Source organism: Thunnus maccoyii, chromosome 15 (genome assembly GCF_910596095.1).
Source record: "Thunnus maccoyii chromosome 15, fThuMac1.1, whole genome shotgun sequence".
Classification (NCBI taxonomy): Eukaryota; Metazoa; Chordata; class Actinopteri; order Scombriformes; family Scombridae; genus Thunnus; species Thunnus maccoyii.
This window is the reverse complement of record NC_056547.1, coordinates 4,306,029-4,324,467: the sequence shown is the minus strand read 5'-3', so window position 1 is coordinate 4,324,467 and position 18,439 is coordinate 4,306,029. Positions and strand designations below refer to the sequence as shown.

The 18,439-nt window shown below is 37.9% G+C and overlaps 1 gene segment (V, D, J or C); it reads right to left on the bottom strand.

Moving 5' to 3' along the window:
- Positions 1–2,434: 2,434 nt before the first annotated feature.
- On the bottom strand, positions 2,435–2,925 carry LOC121913443. The segment is given in 2 exon segments: positions 2,435–2,766; positions 2,874–2,925. Coding segments are annotated over 2 exon segments (384 nt in total).
- Between the last annotated feature and the right edge of the window lie 15,514 nt (positions 2,926–18,439).

The window sequence follows — 18,439 nt, the reverse complement described above, 5'->3', positions numbered from 1 at the left end:
TTTATGTTTTATTTGTTTTCTGATTCATCATATAGTTAAAAATCTGTTCATTGTTGGTCTGATCAACAAAAGAACCATAAACAACTTTCTTTATTTATTAGAAAGATTTTTTTGTTCATGATGTTATTTCCTCCATTAAACTGTTTCTTGCTGACAGACAGACTCTTCCTGACTTTAATTCTATCTATAATAACAGTTAAACACATTTATATTTTACATCATTTGTCATCATTTCCATTCAGTCACATGTGAGGCAGAAAATTCCTGAGTGTGGGGTTTGATATGAGTTACATCATTTCCATTTGCCCTGAAACATTTAGCCAAATACATATTTTCCAGTGTTCAGAAGACACCCTGATCATATTTTGGGTTATCGAATGATGAATTCACTATCAGGATTATCAAAAAATACAGATGCAAATAATCAATAAATACTATAAACACATTCTGCAAGTAGAAATGGTTTCTGTGCCTCTGAGCAGGACACAGTATAAATGCAGAATGCAGGTTTTTATTTAGGTGTTTGTTAAACAGGTAACAGGCTGCAGAGAGGAAACAGCTGCTCTAGCGGTGATAACTGTGCACCTTCATTAGTGTCAGCACAGTGCACATGTGTGCAGACACAAACTCCATCAGAAGTTTCTACAGCTGTTAAAGCCGACTGACAGCTGATCCAGCTATGATCAGCTGTCACCATTATCAGAAACAGACGTTGCTTCACATGACGCTCCAGAGGAAAGGACGTCTCATGTCTCTTAAAACAAATTTCCTTGTTTCCTCTCTCCTCGCTTGGTTTCCTTGCGTCTCTCCTTGCATCCACGGTGAGAGGGAAAAGACGCAAGTGAGGGAAACGTGGATGCGATTTAAGAGACTTGGGATGCACCCTCAGTGTTCGTCTCCAGTCTGCTGTCACCTGCACACTTGCCCTATATCAGTCTCGTCAGCCCTGCTCTGCTCCCAGTGTCTTCCCAGCCTATCAGCTCCCAGTCTGCCCTTGTGTTGTGCCACCTGTTCCTTGTTGTCTGATTGGTTTAGTTTGTATTTAAACTCGTTTTCAGTTCAGTCTTGTTGGATCATTTGTTTGGTTTAGTTGCCTTTAGTTCCTTGTACCTGCTGAGTCTCTGCATGTGGGTCCATCTGCTCTGCAATCCATGACACACTGCCTGTAAAACAATTTGGAATCTCTGATTCTCAATGATTATCTAATTAGCAGTTTAGGAGTTTCTCCATCTCTCTGATGGTATCAAGCTGATCAGTTTGAACTATAAACATTCAGACTGGCCCTATCTGATGGTTGTGGAGCCACAGATCACAGTTGATCCATTAAATCTAAATAGACAGTACTGTGTCTCAGTTAAAGATTCCAATGACTTTAAGATGTTAGCTTATGATTTTCTTCAAAAGTTGTCTCAATGTCTCATCCTTTTCACTGCTGATAGCTCAATCAGTAAAACTTAACAGTGTCTCTGTTTTATTAAAGCAGGAGTTGGTCCCAAAGTTCTCTCATAGATGAGAACTACTAATTAAAATTTTCTTTTCACACCGATGTTAAGGCTCTTTATAACAAAGTAGTGTGTTAAACCCTACACAACTGCTTTATTTTTTTCCTGAAGGCATTATTACTCACCACCACTATCTAAAGTTGTCAGAAGTGTTAGTCACGTGCTACTAGATGTTCCTAATCTTGCACAAATATTACAGATAATCTTAACATTTAATGCTTTATTATGTTTAAAATGTTTAAATGTTTGTAGTAGATTTCAATATCCTGTGTGTTTATTTATATCACTTAAATTCTCTTCTGTTTTAATTTCACCACTTTAATCATGGAGTTACTCAGACCAGCTTCAATAAACTGCTCTTTGCACATTATTATAAAACTGGAATGTGAATGTGAATCTTACTGTAATTAGTTTCGTAGTGTGAAATAAAATGTAGTGTGATTTATATTTTTTGGTGGTGGGAGCTGTGATTATGAAAGTTTCTGATGCTGATCTGTGTCTTCATATTTTCTTTTAACAGGATATAATTGAGATAGTTGCGATCCAGTATGAGACTGAGGTCAAAGGTCATGACCAAGACATTTCTTACCAGTCACGTCAGGAAAGGGGTTCGTTATCATTAAAAAAACATTGGATCAAACCATAAAAGTGTAAGAATTGATGATGAGAAGCTGTGATGAAGAAGTTTGTTGGTTTCCACCAAGACAATCATTGTCCAGAAATTTTTTTACTTAAAAGTTTTTGACTTATTTTCATTTATCTTAAAAGCTACAATGTGAGTTGTTTAATCCATTTAATGAAATGTGTGTGTGTGAGATTGTGTAACGTGTGTGTTCAGTGAACTGTATCAGTCTCTGCAGTAGCTTCCAGCTGCAGCAGTCAGTTCGGTTTCTGTTCAGTCTGACTGAGGGAGGTTTTTGTATGATGCTTTTTCACTGTGTGAACACATACTGACTGTTGGGATAGTGGAGACTCTGACAGTAGTAAACTGCTGCATCATCAGCCTGAACTCCACTGATGGTCAGAGTGAAGTCAGACTTTGATCCACTGCCTGTAAAACGATCTGGAATCCCTGATGCTTGATTGGTAGCATAGTAAATGAGAAGTTTAAGAGTTTCTCCATCTCTATGTTGGTACCAGGCTAAATGGTGGGATGAGCCACTAACATAAACATCCTGACTGGTCCTACAGTTGATGGATGTGGAGCCTCCCAGAGCAGATCTCACTGCTGCAGGCTGAGTCACTGTGATCTGGCCTCTGGACTCTGAGGATACAGAGACAAAAATATAAATCAGCTTCTTGGTTTTGTGGGCTTCATTTCAGAGGGACAGATGTTCATAGAGGAGAGGAGTTTGATTCTCTGGACTTTACCTGTGAAGCAGCAGCAGAGGAGAGTCCAGATGAGGACAGAGATCAAAGTCATGTTTTTGATGAGGAGGATTTCTGTGACTTCTGTTGTCATGACGGACAGCTGTCAGTCATCCAGTTTTCAACTCTCAGGACTATAAACTCTCCCAGAGCACTGGAGCATGGTGCTGCTGATGCAAAGTGGCTCTCTATGGAAATACTCTGACTGAATCCAACAGGGACTTGGATTACTCTGATGACGCTGTTTAATCAATGAATCAATCAATTTATTAGAATATTGATATGGATGTGTTTATATTCATTCTTATGTGGTTTTGGCTTTTTCAGAATGTAATTTCTTCCATCTAAATGTATTACCACAAAATACATCACACCAATTAAATTTGAAATGGATATGGATCAATCAAGTTATGAAGTTATTGTACAGAATGTTTTTTATTGTTTCAGCTTCTTCTCTCTGAAAGAAAGTTATTTTACAATGTTGCATATTTATTTCAATATATTTCTACAGAAATTAAATAAAATTCACTTAACAGTAAAATATAGAAAATATAATGACACTCAGTTGATGTCAGAGAGCCGTGTCTCTCTACAGTGAGAGGTTTTTGTACAGCATCTCATTGAGTTTGTATCACTGTGGTGGATTTTTGCTGGAGGAACCAGACTGGATGTTGGTTTCTCTGTAAATATTACATATAATTTTCCTTGTAATACTTAAATTAGTGTTCTCCAGTCTCAGAGACCCTGAGGAGAGACCTGTTGTTTCCAGTCCTGACCTGACTAACTGGGACTCTGCTACTGATTTTACTCTGTTACTGCTCTCACTCTGCTGTCTGCAACTCTCTCTTTTCTCTGTCTTTATTTCCCTCACTCACTCTCCGATTACATGTTTCATTAATACAGTTTTGTTGCTTTTTGTTGTTTGTATTATTTCAAGAAAATAAAGACCTGTTCATCAAATGGGTTGTTTTCATGTATGTTATTGTAAATCTAACAGATGTTGCTGTCCTAATGGTTTCCACTGAATCCAGAATAAATTGAACTCAGCTGAGTTTAAGATTTTTAAATTATTTTGAAAGAAACTATGAGTTGATGTGATGCATTGTTTAATAAACCTGATATTTTGAGAACAAAAAATAAAAATATATTATGATTGAATGATAGCAGTTCATGACATCCATATTTAGCAAACAACTGCAATTAAACTGCATTTAGATACATATACACCTACAAATTTATTGTTAGATGTACAGTAGGTATGAAAGTATGGTCTTTTCTTCAACTTTTGTGTGAGATTGTGTAACGTGTGTGTTCAGTGAACTGTATCAGTCTCTGCAGTAGCTTCCAGCTGCAGCAGTCAGTTCAGTTTCTGTTCAGTCTGACTGAGGGAGGTTTTGATACAACGCTTTTTCAAAGAAAAATCGTCGTCAAAGAAATGCAAACACAAGGAAGCTAAACGAAATCGAGATAAGCAGGTATTGCCTATATCTTCATCCTAAAGTGACTATGTAATAGGTCAGGGGTATTTCACCATGTGCCATTGATTGCTGGGAGTATGTTGGTTTTCATTACAATAAAAGACAACAAAAGTTGACTTCACTGAATAGCTACTCATCTCTGGCTGAAAGTGTGTTAATCAATTAAATAATCTGATCTAGTCTGTTGTTGGATGTCTGAAATTATGTATGTTTGGTTTCTCCCCTCAATGCAGTTAAGATAAAAGTACAGTCCATTCTCCTCAACTGGCTGAAAGCCATTGTTAACCATTTTTGGTGGTGTTGTAAGACAGCGAACACAACCGAGCAGTTTCTGGTGAGCACATAACATACATACATACATGTGATGGGACTTTCATTGTGCTGTTTTATTTTTCTCAGGCACTATGGGTTGGCATTATTCACCATGTCTGTGACATTCGCACCCGCCATATCAGAAGTATTGCAGACACAAGTCAGGAGAGGTCCAGGTAAGTGATACACATTTGTTTGCCTATGTAGCGTATTAACTTACCCTGTAAGTCCTACTCTTGGTTAAATAGCATTATTTTCACATGTATAACTGTATAAAAATTATGAAATAGTAAATTAACTTTATGTGTAATGGTACTGTCTTATACAGAAGCAGTTTTCCATGCAGCTGCTACTCTACAAACAGCTCTTGGAGCAGATGAGGAACAGCAGTGCCAGCGAATCATGGGTGTCATTCCTGCCCTGAGAGCATCTTCATCCAGAACAGTAAATTGAATACCTTTGTTCTGACCCTTGGGCTTGTCAACTATTATATGTGCAGCAATTTGACTGCTGGAAGGTGATCGGATAAGTTTAATCACACTGCTTTTAGTGTTCAAACAGACTAATGATTTGATAGATTATTCTGTCTTTATCAGAGTCAACTCTGAAGAACACAGAATAAGTTGTCAAAATGTTTGTGTTTGAACAGTAAAAGCTGCATGTTTATGTTATCCTTTTATTGTCCAGATTGAAAAGGATGTCCAAAAATGTTTCTGTTAAATAAAAGATATTTATATTACAAATGTCATTATTCTCAGTGTTGTTTTTTACATTTCGATTTTGTGGTTCAAACTAGTAAATTACAGTTTACATAACCTGAAGTGGCAATGACAATTAATCCATAACATGTACTACAGTGCCCTGTTCTGAGGATCATTGGTATTCAACTTCACTACTGTTTTATGTTGCTTTATAAATATAAATAATGACAATATAAATTAATGGTGGAAGTGGTAATGACAATATACTGACTGCAGGGAAGTACTTACATTGTATAAGTATATATTAATATGTATGATTGCAATAATTACAGCACGCACATCTAATGAATATCTTTTATTGGTAAACTTGCAAATTTAAATTGAACAACTGTGAATATATAAACAAAAAACATAATAATTATCCAGAAAATATATAAATATAGAAAATGTACAGAGCAAGTATAAAAATAAATGAAATATCAAAAATGTAACAAATAAATATGAGATGATTTGATGCCTTGATGATGAACAGGCAGGTGTGTGAGTACCTGAGATACTGTGTGGACGTTCCAGAGGACCTGGAGGGAAACTCAGAGGCCAGGTGTGAAACCAGTGTGATGTCTTTAGAGGACCAGGGAACTTGTCCCTGATCCTCCACACAGCAACACAGCAACTGGGGATCACAAGTTGGTATCTCTGGCCTAAAGAGCCATGCTGTCAATAGATGAAATGTCAATAGGCAGCATAATGGTACTCCCGGTTGTCATCCTCAGGCTCCCTGATATGGCCTAATACCGTAATGTCCTCCCGGTACTGCCTGTGAATGCATAAAAAGCCTTCTTCAAGGCAGTACTGGGAGAAGTGTGGTATTATTATTACACAATTTGCAGGGTACTGGCCACAGCATTTCCTCTCCTGGTCCGTAGGCATGTTCTTACAGTTACCACAAGTACACCATGGTACCCCTGGCACTCCAGCAAACGGTGGGACACCATGTCTGCACTGATGCATCATCAAGGCATCAAAAATGAACCCTGGCTGCCTCTGAAGGAGCTTGTTGGTGAGCTGCCTGTGCTCCTCCAAGGTCATCTCTTCAAGAAGTCTCTGAAAAAATAAACACAGGAAAACACACATAAGGCTTTATAAGTTATAAATTTCATGATATGTTGGAAATATGGTAATGGTAGTGTAGAATATGGATTGTATGCTGTCCAGTGTTCCCAAACATGTCTACAACAATAACATGATTTTTAAAAAAGTCAAAATATTGCTGCATGATACTGTTCCTTTATAGTATTTATATAATCATTCAGTAGTGCTGCTGATGTTTTCAGTAGCCTCTTTTATACAGAAAACCCACATTACAGCCGTAAAGAGGATCGGCCTTTGCTTTTTTACACTGAACCACACAAAGCCAGCATAAAGCCGCCTCTGTGTGTGCTTTTACATAGCATGCCAGCATCGATGGAGATTATACTGATCAAAGCTGTAAACTCTAAAGGAGAACAAAGATGTTACTAGGATGAGGGGAGGACGTTTCTCTTCGTTTGATAACATTAAAAGTTAAGTTAGACTTTTCTGTTGGCTTCCCAACTCATTTTAAAAAAGACGAGAGAAAAAGAGAGACAGCAGCTGTGGTCGAGTGAGCTAGAGAGTGAATGAAGAGAGGGAGCACTGGTAGTGAGGAAGCCGGTGAATCAGATCAATAAATGTTATTTTCTGATTGTTTTACAGCGGTCAGCTTCTAAAGCACAAACACGCCCGCACCCCCCACACACCTCCTCAACCCTGCAGCTGTGCAATACGGGCTATACAGAACCGTGAGACGGATTACAGGTGCAGTATTCCCGCCTTGAACGGGCTGTGTAAAAGGGGCTACTGACTCACATTACACTGTGATAACACATCAAACTATACAGACTACAGTAATGTAAAGCATACAGCTGCTATGTAATTACCACTTTGTGTTGTATCGGTATTTTTAATATCATGCAGAACAGATAGGAATTTAATAAAACAATTTTATAAATAACGTTACAAACCTCACTTCCCTTCAGTCCCTTTGGAGGATTTCCAGCCATTCCTCTTCTTCCCTTGCCTCCATGGTGCCGGTTTTTGCTCTCCTCCCTCGCCTTGCCATGCCTGCAGCAGCACCTCTACCTCGCCCTGGCCCTCTTCCTCGCCCTCTAACCTCCAGAACTTGACTCTGCAAATGGATAATAAAATATGTAACGTTATCCCGCCAACGCTATATCGCTATCAATAACACCAAAAGTTAGAAAAAAATAACCGTTAGTTTTGTTTAGCATTACGTTGCTAATGTTAGCTTGTATAACCAGAACAATAAAACACTCATACCTGCTATTTTACTTGTGAGCTATAACCTATAGTATTACAGACTAAATAACTAAATATATCTTCACCTCATCGCTTGACTTGTTAGAAATGCTTGAACCTGTTGTGGACGATGACATCTTCAGCAAATAGCTTCTTGTCCTTGAAGGCCACCGTAGCTTCTGGAACTTCTCCAAAAGTCTTAGGAAGGGGAGGGGTGAGAGGCGGAGTGTTTCAGTCTAAAACCTCACTGTTAGAGGCCGCTAAATACCACACATACTACACACTGCACCTTTAACCCATACAAAGTGGCAGTTCCAACAGTCATGCTGTCTAATGTTGGTTACTCACTGACATGGAAGAGCTGTCTACATCCAACTGAACTTTTCTCTCTGGATGCACTTTAAAGTTTTGTGCTGCTAACTGCTCGTACTTTTTTTGTTGTTTTGTTTTGTTGTTTTTTTTTTCTCTTGGGATTTATATGTTTTTAATCATTTTTTAAAGGGATTTTTTATCCTTTATCCTTTTATCCTTTCTGTTGTTGTTGCACTGCTACGGCTGGGAGGAACAGCATTTCATTTTTTGTGTGTGTGTATGAATATGCACAAGAAAGAGACAATAAACTAAATTTTGAATCTTGAAGAATAATTCTTCTTTTAAAATGTTAACCAATTTGTCATTCAAATTTTCCTCTTAATTGTAATTAAGTTCAGCAGTTTAGACGAAACATTTAAAATGTGCCGTAATCTCTGATTGTCTTACTGCAATTAGTTTCTTACTGTGACATAACATTTGGTTTGGTTCATATTTTTTGGTGGTAGGAGCTGTGATTAAGAAAGTTTTTTTTGATGCTGATTTGTGTCTTTTTATTTTAACAATATATATTTGCCATAGATGTGATTAGTATGTAGCCGAGTTCAAAGGCCATGACCAAGACATTTCTTACCAAAAGTTCCTGGCCAATCTCTCTCCTCATTAGTCAGGAAATGGGTTCATTATCATATAAAAACATTGGATCAAACCACAACAGGGTAAGAATTGATGGTGAAAAGCCCGTGATGGAGAACTTTGATGATTTCCACCAAGACAATAATTGTCCAGCAAATGTTTTCCTTTAAATATTTTGACACATTTTCATTTATCTTAAATTCTGCAATGTGCACATTGTTTAATCCATTTAATGAAATGTGTGTGTGAGATTGTGTAACGTGTGTGTTCAGTGAACTGTATCAGTCTCTGCAGTAGCTTCCAGCTGCAGCAGTCAGTTCAGTTTCTGTTCAGTCTGACTGAGGGAGGTTTTTGTACGACGCTTCTTCACTGTGTGAACACACGCTGACTGTTGATTTCATGATAACTCTGACAGTAGTAAACTGCTGCATCTTCAGCCTGAACTCCACTGATGGTCAGAGTGAAGTCAGACTTTGATCCACTGCCTGTAAAACGATCTGGAGCACTTGATGGTCGGGTGGTAGCCCAGTAAATGCGCAGTTTAGGAGTTTCTCCATCTCTCTGTTGGTACCAGGCTAAAAGGTGCTTGTTGCTCCCAACATAAACATCCTGACTGGTCCTACAGTTGATGGTTGTGGAGCCTCCCAGAGCAGATCTCACTGCTGCAGGCTGAGTCACTGTGATCTGGCCTCTGGACTCTGAGGATACAGAGACAAAAACATAAAGCAGCATCATGGTTTTGTCGGCCTCATTTGAGAGGGACGGATGTTCATAGAGGAGAGGAGTTTGATTCTCTGGACTTTACCTGTGAAGCAGCAGCAGAGGAGAGTCCAGATGAGGACGGAGATCAAAGTCATGTTTTTGATGAGGAGGACTTCTGTGGCTTCTGTTGTCATGAAGGACAGCTGTCAGTCATCCAGTGTTCAACTCTCAGGACTATAAACTCTCCCAGAGCACTGGAGCATGGTGCTGCTGATGCAAAGTGGCTCTCTATGGAAATGCTCTGACTGACTCCAACAGGGACTTGGATTACTCTGATGATGCTGTTTAATCAATAGATCAATCAATTCCCCAGAGTATTGACAGATTATGTGTCAGTGATCCTTTTTATGTAAATTTGGTTTAATGACTGTAAACAGACGTTCATCAGTGATGCCTGTCTGTTGCCATGGTAACTGAGCTCAGAGAGGGAAGTGAAACACTGAAGGCCAGTTTCATCCAATCTGAGGAAGACCAACAGACCCAGCAGCCCCCTCTGCTGCAACCAACAGGGGAGTGGAGTTTATTTTCTATTTGTATGAACTTCCTTCACGTTGTCTCTCTGTTTCCTCCTCCAGTGGGTCGAGTCGTCCCCTCCCTGACAGTGCTGCCCCTCTCCGGGGTGCTGCGGAAAGATGGCCACTACAGCTGGAGCAGTACCCTGAGGCTCCCTGTAGACCAGTGGAGGAAGGTGGGCTCTGTGACCTGTGAAGCCGCCCAGGGCTCCCAGACTCCAGTCTCAGAGACACAGAGGAGAGACCAGTGTTCCCAGTCCTGACTTGACGCACTGGGACTGTGCTACTGGTTTTACTCTGTTACTGCCCTCTTTCTCCCTCTTTCTCTTTAAATGTTACAGTAGTAATGTTTTTTACTTGCTGCTTTTAATATTTCAAGAAAATAAAATCTGTTCAATAAAGTCAATGATGTTTGCAGCTTTATTGTTATTATAATTATTATATCAAGCTCTCTTAATGATAGCAGTGTTTCTATACCAGGCAGCCGGTTAACACATGGTGTCCTTCATATCTGTCTATATATCAGTATGCTGAAAATTAAAGAAGTCCAATGTCCTCAGTCTCAGAGAGGTTTGGCAGTCTGATCAGCTGATTTTCAGTTAAAAAGTAAAAACTGACACATCGAGGCAAAGCAAGTTTATCTGTATAGCACATTTCAACAACTAGGCAATACAAAGTGCTTTACATAAAACATAAAAGGAATCAAGACAAAATGTAAAAGAAACACAATACATTATATAAAAAAAGACATGTTTAAATACAATTAAAATTAGTTAATTGGAAAATAAAAATAAGTAATATTATTAGTAATATAATCTAGTGGCGTCTGCTAGATGCCACTAAATTCTACACACTGCACCTGTAAGTCTAAAATTTAATGATAAATACCCTGGACTCTGTTTAACCCTTCAGCTCTCTCTCAGGTGAAGCTGGACAGTTTAACTGCCATCTACTTAAGTTTGAGTCCTGAGGCCTTCAGACTCTCATTGTCAGCAGCTAACTGTGGAGCTGTAAAGTTTTAAAGTTTAAAAGTTTAACAGTCTGGAGCTCAGCGAGGTGGTGTGGATTAAAGTTCACGGTCGTAAAAACGGATGTTACGTGTTGCTGCAGGTAAAGGAGCAAACAGATCAGAGACAGAAATAATGTTATAATATCAGTTTTATTCCTGTAGTTTTAAATGTATTCTCTATGAAACTTTTTCCTTCACTTTCAACACTGATATCTTTATGTTCAAGCTACTTAAATTACTTTAAAAATTTCTTTTTTATATTTTCAAGCCATAACCCCTGTTCAGTCTCTTCCCCAACAATTTCAAATGGAGACATATTTGGGATTCTTCACAGCTTTTAAAATAAAAATGCATTCATAAAAAAAAAATCATGATTCGTCAGCCTAAGTGATATCTACCTAATAAAAGACAATAATGATCACATTCATCAATTTAACCCTCTGTGAGCTTTTTCAACTAGACTGTAAATTCATCATCAAATGTTTTATTTTGTTGTCTTTTGCTGATTATTTATTAAACTGGAAATTTGCTGCAGTGAAAATGATCAAAGTTAGCAAAGAAACGAGAATTTACTCCTCCTTGAAGAACTTTAAACCACTGTTTAGTACTTATAAGTCCTTTGTTCTTCAATTTTAAGGTGGATTTTTCCTTCATGCTGTTGGTTCTTTGAGCAGCTAGAGGGCGACAGAGCATGCAGAGAAACACTGCAGTTCATCCTGCTGCTGCAGCTGAAAACTGACGGAAAGAACACTGAAGAACATTCAAATATCAACAGAATCACTGAAAAGCGACAGACATGAGACACACAGTGTTTTACATTTCTTTGGCTCAATTTTTACAACAGAGTTTCAGTTTTCAAAATCTCACAAAATGAAAATATCTTCATTACAGTTATTTTTATGATTGGTTAGATGCACCGTTAAGTACTGAGTCCACATCTTCAGAAGTCTTTACACTGCGGGGGACAGCAGCACATTTTACACACACACAAGCAAATCCTTCCAGCATGAACACAACAAGTCATGTATCAATCAGACACACTGAGATAAAAACACTAACAACAGGCAACACATGATGATCTTTTCATGGCCGTCTGTGAAGTCACATCACTTTTTTTTATTATGCATATGTTGTTTTTTAATGTTCGATAGTGTCAGATATGTGTATATTGCGTAAATACAGTAAGATGTAGCTCTTTATAGAACACACTACAGTGTATCTACAGGAACGAGTCATAAAAATGCAGCAGGAAAGCTTTCAGTGGACTTTATTTCTGATACTTTGTCTTGTTTTCTGGTTGAATATAGATGTATTTCAGCGTGATTATGATTTGGCAGATTGCTGTCTGTATGAAGTTTTGATGTTAAGATGTAAATGTGTAAAATGTGCTGCAGCTGAGTTTTGTTGTTTTGTTGTGTTTGAGTGAGAAAAGTACTCAGGAAATTTGAAGACTGTAGTCACTGAATGCTTTTTGTGTGAAAACAATATAAATGTGTCACAGTTTGGTCCATAATTGTTGCTGTTGTGTTGAAGAGTTTTGAAGATGTGGACGTGTGCAGGTAACCAATCATGAAAAAAAAACTGCAATGTGTAGAGTCAGACATGATGACCAGGCATCAACTGTCTGTCTTTGAGCAATAAACTGAAGTTCAGAGGTCACGGCTCTGTAGCTGACCTCGATGTGAAGAGGAAAATCTACACAAAGGGATGAAGAAAGTGTTACAGAGCTTCAGTGTAACTAAAATGTCTAAGGACAAAATCGAAATAATTTAATTTAAATAAACTGCAGATGGGAGAATATCACACACACACACACACACACACACACACACACGCAGTGAAGTGACTGCCAGGGAAAATCATCAATGACTTGATTACTAATCTCAAGCATGATGTCATATCCTAACTCTGTGTGTGTCTGTGTGTGTGTGTGTGTGTGTGTGTGTGTGTGCGATGAGGTCATGGTGTGTACATCTCTGTCTGGTTTTCTGTATTGATTGTTCTCCTCTTCAGGACGTCTGTGTGACGACTTGGAGACTCGGCAGCTCTTAAATCTGCAGCTGATGACAGCCCCTGGAGAGAGAGAACTCACTCTCTTTGTCTCTCGACCATTCGCTCTCTTCCTTTCTCTGATGCACTTTATGTTTTATGGAAGATTATTAAAGACAAAACTACTGTGCCAAAACATTTATATCATCTTGAATTTCTTTTACAGTCGAGACAGCTGATATTTAGTATTTATTTAAGTCTGTGTACATTTTAGGAAAGATTAATTTTAGAAACTGTTTTTTTAATGAAAAAGAATTATTTGAAAAGTATATAAAAATGTCATTTTCCCTTTTTCTTGTCTGTACATCAAATAAGAAAATGCAAGAAAACAAAACAGAAAAAAGGACATTATTTAATTTGTCTGGTTTCTGGAAATGCTAAAGTTTTATAGTTTTTGAGTTTCTTTAGTTTCATTTCTTAGTTTACAAAGAAAGAAAGACAGAAAGCACTGCCATTTTCTTTTTGTAATTGGACTAATATACTTTTACTTTTCTTGTTTGTACATCAGATGAGAGTAACAGCAAGAAAATGTTTGAAAGTGGGAGTTGTTAAGTTTCAGAGGACGATAAAGCAGCTGTTTTATAGTTTGAGTTATTTTAGTTACATTTTTTACAAACAAAGCACGAAAATAAAGGCTAATTTTAAGTTTATATCTACCATTTTTGACTATGGAAATGAAAAAGTCTTCTTTTTTTGGCTTTTTTGTCATTGGATTTAAACACTTGTATACTATCTTTGTTTCTTTGTTTCATTGTTCATTCCTCTTTATAAAATAAACTTCAAATACAAAACAAATACACAGACCATTGCAGTACAGGACAGTGTAACATTAACACACTTAACAGAGAAGAGAGATGAGAGACAAGAACATTTTAGTGTACTTTCATTGTCCTTCCAAGTAGGAAATAAAACACAGGAGATGAAACAAAAACAACTAAAAAACAAATGTAAAGGCTAACAAGCTGGTTAGCTCATCTTCAACCTGGAAAGTAGAAGCTAGTTAGCCTAGCTTGCTAATATTATCACAGATTATGACTCCACGTTCACACTACACACTCAATTTTGTGTTTGTCAGTCACTCTAGTTCAGCCAAATAATTTGTCACATTCACAAACTCTAATTTTCACTCACATAAGCAGTGAAATGCTGAACTGTGGAGGCCAGCTGTTGGTGGCAACCCGGTCTCCTAAAAAATACATTTATGTATTACTAAATATTTTTCATTATTACATTATGTGCACAAACCTTAATCGCTGCCTTGGTCATGTTCTATCTTTCTGCAGTGGTAGGTCAGAGGTCAGAGGTCGGGGTAGATGGTGGATGTTGACAGCAGAGAGTGAGCTTCACATCCTGAGTCCTGTGTGTGTTTAGGTTCATACAACAAAAGCACTTTGGTTACTGTTAGTGAAAGATGGTGGTTTCACTTAAATGTTTATAACTCTAACTCCGTCTCCTAGACATTAAATTCATATACAACTAAACTGCAAAAGCAAATGTGTTTAGCTAGAAATGTAACGCTGCTGAATTCGATTTTCTTCAACAAAATATCTGGGCTTGCTGCACAATATCTGCTAGTAGAAACTACATCTCTATTAAACAGTTTTCTGGTTGTGTTTAGACTCTGGCAACACTTGGTTAAAGTTAGAGAATGATTTTGGTCTGTTTAGTACAGAAAACTGTCTGCAGTGACTGGAAGCTCAAAAAGTTTATTAACATTTAAGCCACACCAGCATCTTTCACTAACCTGAAACAAAGTGTTTCTGTTGCCTAAACCCTCCTGCATCTCGTATGCTCCTCATCCACCCAACTTCCTCCCTCTGACTTCAGAGAGATATATAAATGTGGTTTAATTCATTCCATAAATTATCTGTGAACAGAATCCAGGCAGCAATTACGTTTGTCAAGGCAACGTAATTAGGAAAACAATTTTGTTGTGTATGAACATAATTTCTAAGAGACAGAGTTGGTTAATGAACATGTTGAGCTTCAAGTCATTGCAGACTTTCTGTATTAAACCATGACGGGATTTTTCACGAATCTTTAAGCTACAGTCTGTAAGTGTTTTCCTAAACGTTTCAGTTGAAATGTATCCAAAGCATATCTTAATGTGAGGAGATGTTGTCAAAGACTTCTGTGCCTCAGGCTCTTTGGACAATCTGGCAGCAGCATAGAAAATTTCCCTTCTAAAGTATTTTAAGCGAGTCTCGCCCTTCCTAACCAATCAGAGAAGACTAAAGTCAGGGGGTGGGATCTCACAGCTGTCAATCAATACTTGAACGAACATACGTCTGGTCTACAACATCTCTTGTACCAAGGCTCCAAGCTAGCATTAGTTGCTGGAAGACATCTCTATGGCTTACCCACAAGCTAGCAAGCTCCTGATACCCACAATCAAAGAGACATCCATTATTTCCAGTCCCCAGGGAGGAATCAATACATAACAATGAAAAAACTGAATCATGCTGTAGTCACTACCGGTGGATATTGTACAGCAAGATCAGATATTTTTGGGGAAAAAAAAGAAATACATCGTCACTGAACATTTCAACATATTTTTGCATCTTGCCAGATACGTTAATTAACATTTTCTCATTATGTTGACAGAAAACGTAATTCTGGTGGCATCACATTTCCTTCAGAACATATTTGTCGTTGCAGTTTAGTAGAACATAAACCTCATTTCTAGGAGACAGAGTTGGAGGTGGACAAAACACAGCAGAGTAAAGTAAGAATCAAAAAAACAAAAAGAGCAAAGAATAAAATACGCTGATGATTCACCATGAACACTAAAAATACAAGAGTCATAATACATAATACAGTCACCCCCATAATATTTGACTGACAGGAGAAGTTTAGTGCAGAAACTCGACAGCAGAAAGCACCGAAGGTAAAAGATGGAGACAAAACTTTAATAAGAGACAGACTGCAGAGGATTATCAGTTTAACACCTGCGTCTCTTTCTCTTTACAACTCTTTCCAGTCATCATCATGACTCTGAGAGGACTCAAATACTTCAGTTTTTGGACAGATTCACATCATATCATAAGCCTGTGAAATGACCTGAAGGACGTTTATGTGAAAACACATAAAGAAAAGAGTCAGGCATACATTTTCCTAGACAGATACGGACAAAATGTATGGTTGAAGTGTTTTCCACAGACTTTTAGTTGTGAGACGTGAAAAATTGTGAACCTCTCCTTCGAGTTTAGGGAGGCTACCCACAAAAAGTCAAACAAAAACGACAAAAAATTCTTACAGCGGGCCCAAGACGACACTTAACAATGATTTCTCCATTTTGTTGACAGTATTCCCTTCAGTGTTTTTTATTCTTTGACAAACAAGAACTAAAGGATTCAATATATTCATACTTACCAAAACTATAAAAGTAAGAGCTCTTTTCTTGGACGAGTGGTGATAAATCAAAACAGAAGCAGTGTATTTCATCATACTTTGGTGAACACGTGTGTTTGGAACATAACAAGCGTGCAGAAGTGGGTGGTAGTGCATGAGTGAAATTTTGATATTTTTTAGTGGTGGGAACTTCTGACTAGTCTGTGAGAATCCACTGTGACCGACTGAATTCAAGCTGAAATTACAAACAGCCTCCTTTTCATATATGTGTGGTATAGAGGCCGTTTTACCACGTTCCGTGTTCCTAGGTCACTTAGTCTGCAGAGTATCTTAGTTTTGAGTTAGGAAGCAGGGAAAACATTGAATGAAAATGTCTGTGAAGTTACATAAAGCCTCGTCCATTACAGAGTTGATGTTGTATTTCTGTAACTGTAACGAATAAATTATAGCCTAAACATGTGCCAAATTGGCTCTTACATGTATTGCAGGGTATCACTTTAAATCATTTGTCTGCAGGATCTTTGATCATAAAGAAGGACTGTTGCTTATGTCATTTTGTAAAAAAGTTTGGAGACGTTTTGGAGATATTTCTAACTTTCGATGTTGACTATGGCAGCTTCATGGTTCTCTCAGACCTCCTCAAAGCTTTAAAGTCCACAGTTTACAACCCTCAGGAGCAAAAACAAATAGTCGGTCTCAAAACAACTTGTAGTTTGGATTTACACCAGCGTGGATCAGATTTAGAGTTCTCAGTGGTCACTGAGAGAAAAACACAGGAAATGCAGTATAACTCTTGTTTGTCAGATTTAAATATGTATTTGTCCATTTGACAGTAAAAGGAAACTCAAAATTTGAAACTTGAACAGGATTTTCACAGAAACCATTTGTGCTCTCTGTGGATGAAATTCGACTCCGCAGAACATTGTATGGCAAGAATTTTATTTACCTTGGGGCCAAAAACTCCCCTCATCCCCTTTAAGAGCTGTTTACTGTTTATCGTTTTAACAAGCTGGTAATTAGGAGCATTATCTTTTTATGAACACCCATTCAGGAAATGTCTTTAAAAACTTAACCAAGGCTCTTTGGCTCTGAGTGTTTGACAGACGGCAGCAGTTTTCTTCTGATTACCTCATAAACTCATAACAAACACTTTAAGCTGAAGGCTGGATGTAGATATAAGTCTGAGAACATACAGTATATACGTGTATGTGAAGATATTTTCCGTTATAAACACGCTGCAGTGACGGTTGTTTCTCTAAACAAGCAAATAAACATCCAGACTTTGACTGCAAGCCAAAACTTACATCTTACCATCCAGTTTGATTTAGATTTATACACCATCTTACATTTGAGGACTAGTCAATTGTTGTTCATAACATCAGATATTCTTTTTGAATGGAGAGAGTACCGCTGCAACACTGGCTGCTGCAGAGAGTGTTGCATTATGGGTTGTTTGTAGTCTTAATGTTGCTACGCTAATGAGTTTCTTCCAGTCTGAAGGCCTTTCTCAATCTGCGTTCTTGTCTGTATTGTGTTCTTGTGAAACATCATCAGTCACAATTAAAGTCCACATCCAGCCAAGCACAGGTCCAAATGACCGGAAGTGTTCTTGCTCTGCATGTTTTATTGAGGATACATCGTGAGCTGACTGTGTGGACTTCAGGCAGCCAAGTATCCCAGAATGCATTTTGCACCAACCAGCTGATCTCTGCAGCTGGCTCTGATGTCTCACAGCATTTTGGTGAATTATATAATTCCTTTTGGAAGATAAATGTTGGTCTCACAGATAAACTCTAACAATTGTAGCTGCCGCATTAGTTTATCTGAATGTAAAGTGAAGCTTCATGTTTTTACTGGACAGAACAACAGCGCTACCTCTGGGGTTCTATGTGTACAGATATCACCTCATTTCAGTTAAGGTTTGTACACTCAAGTTGAACTTGCCAAGTTCAAACTCCCAAATTTGCAAGTCCATACTTGGTGTATTCTGTATTAAGAGAGGCTCAGCTTCTAGAGAACCGAAGTCAAATCGGAACTTTCTGGTTCTGTTCCAGAAGTAAGAAAACCTCATTAAAAATCTCATTAACATGTGTAACTCTGCTAATAAGTAAAA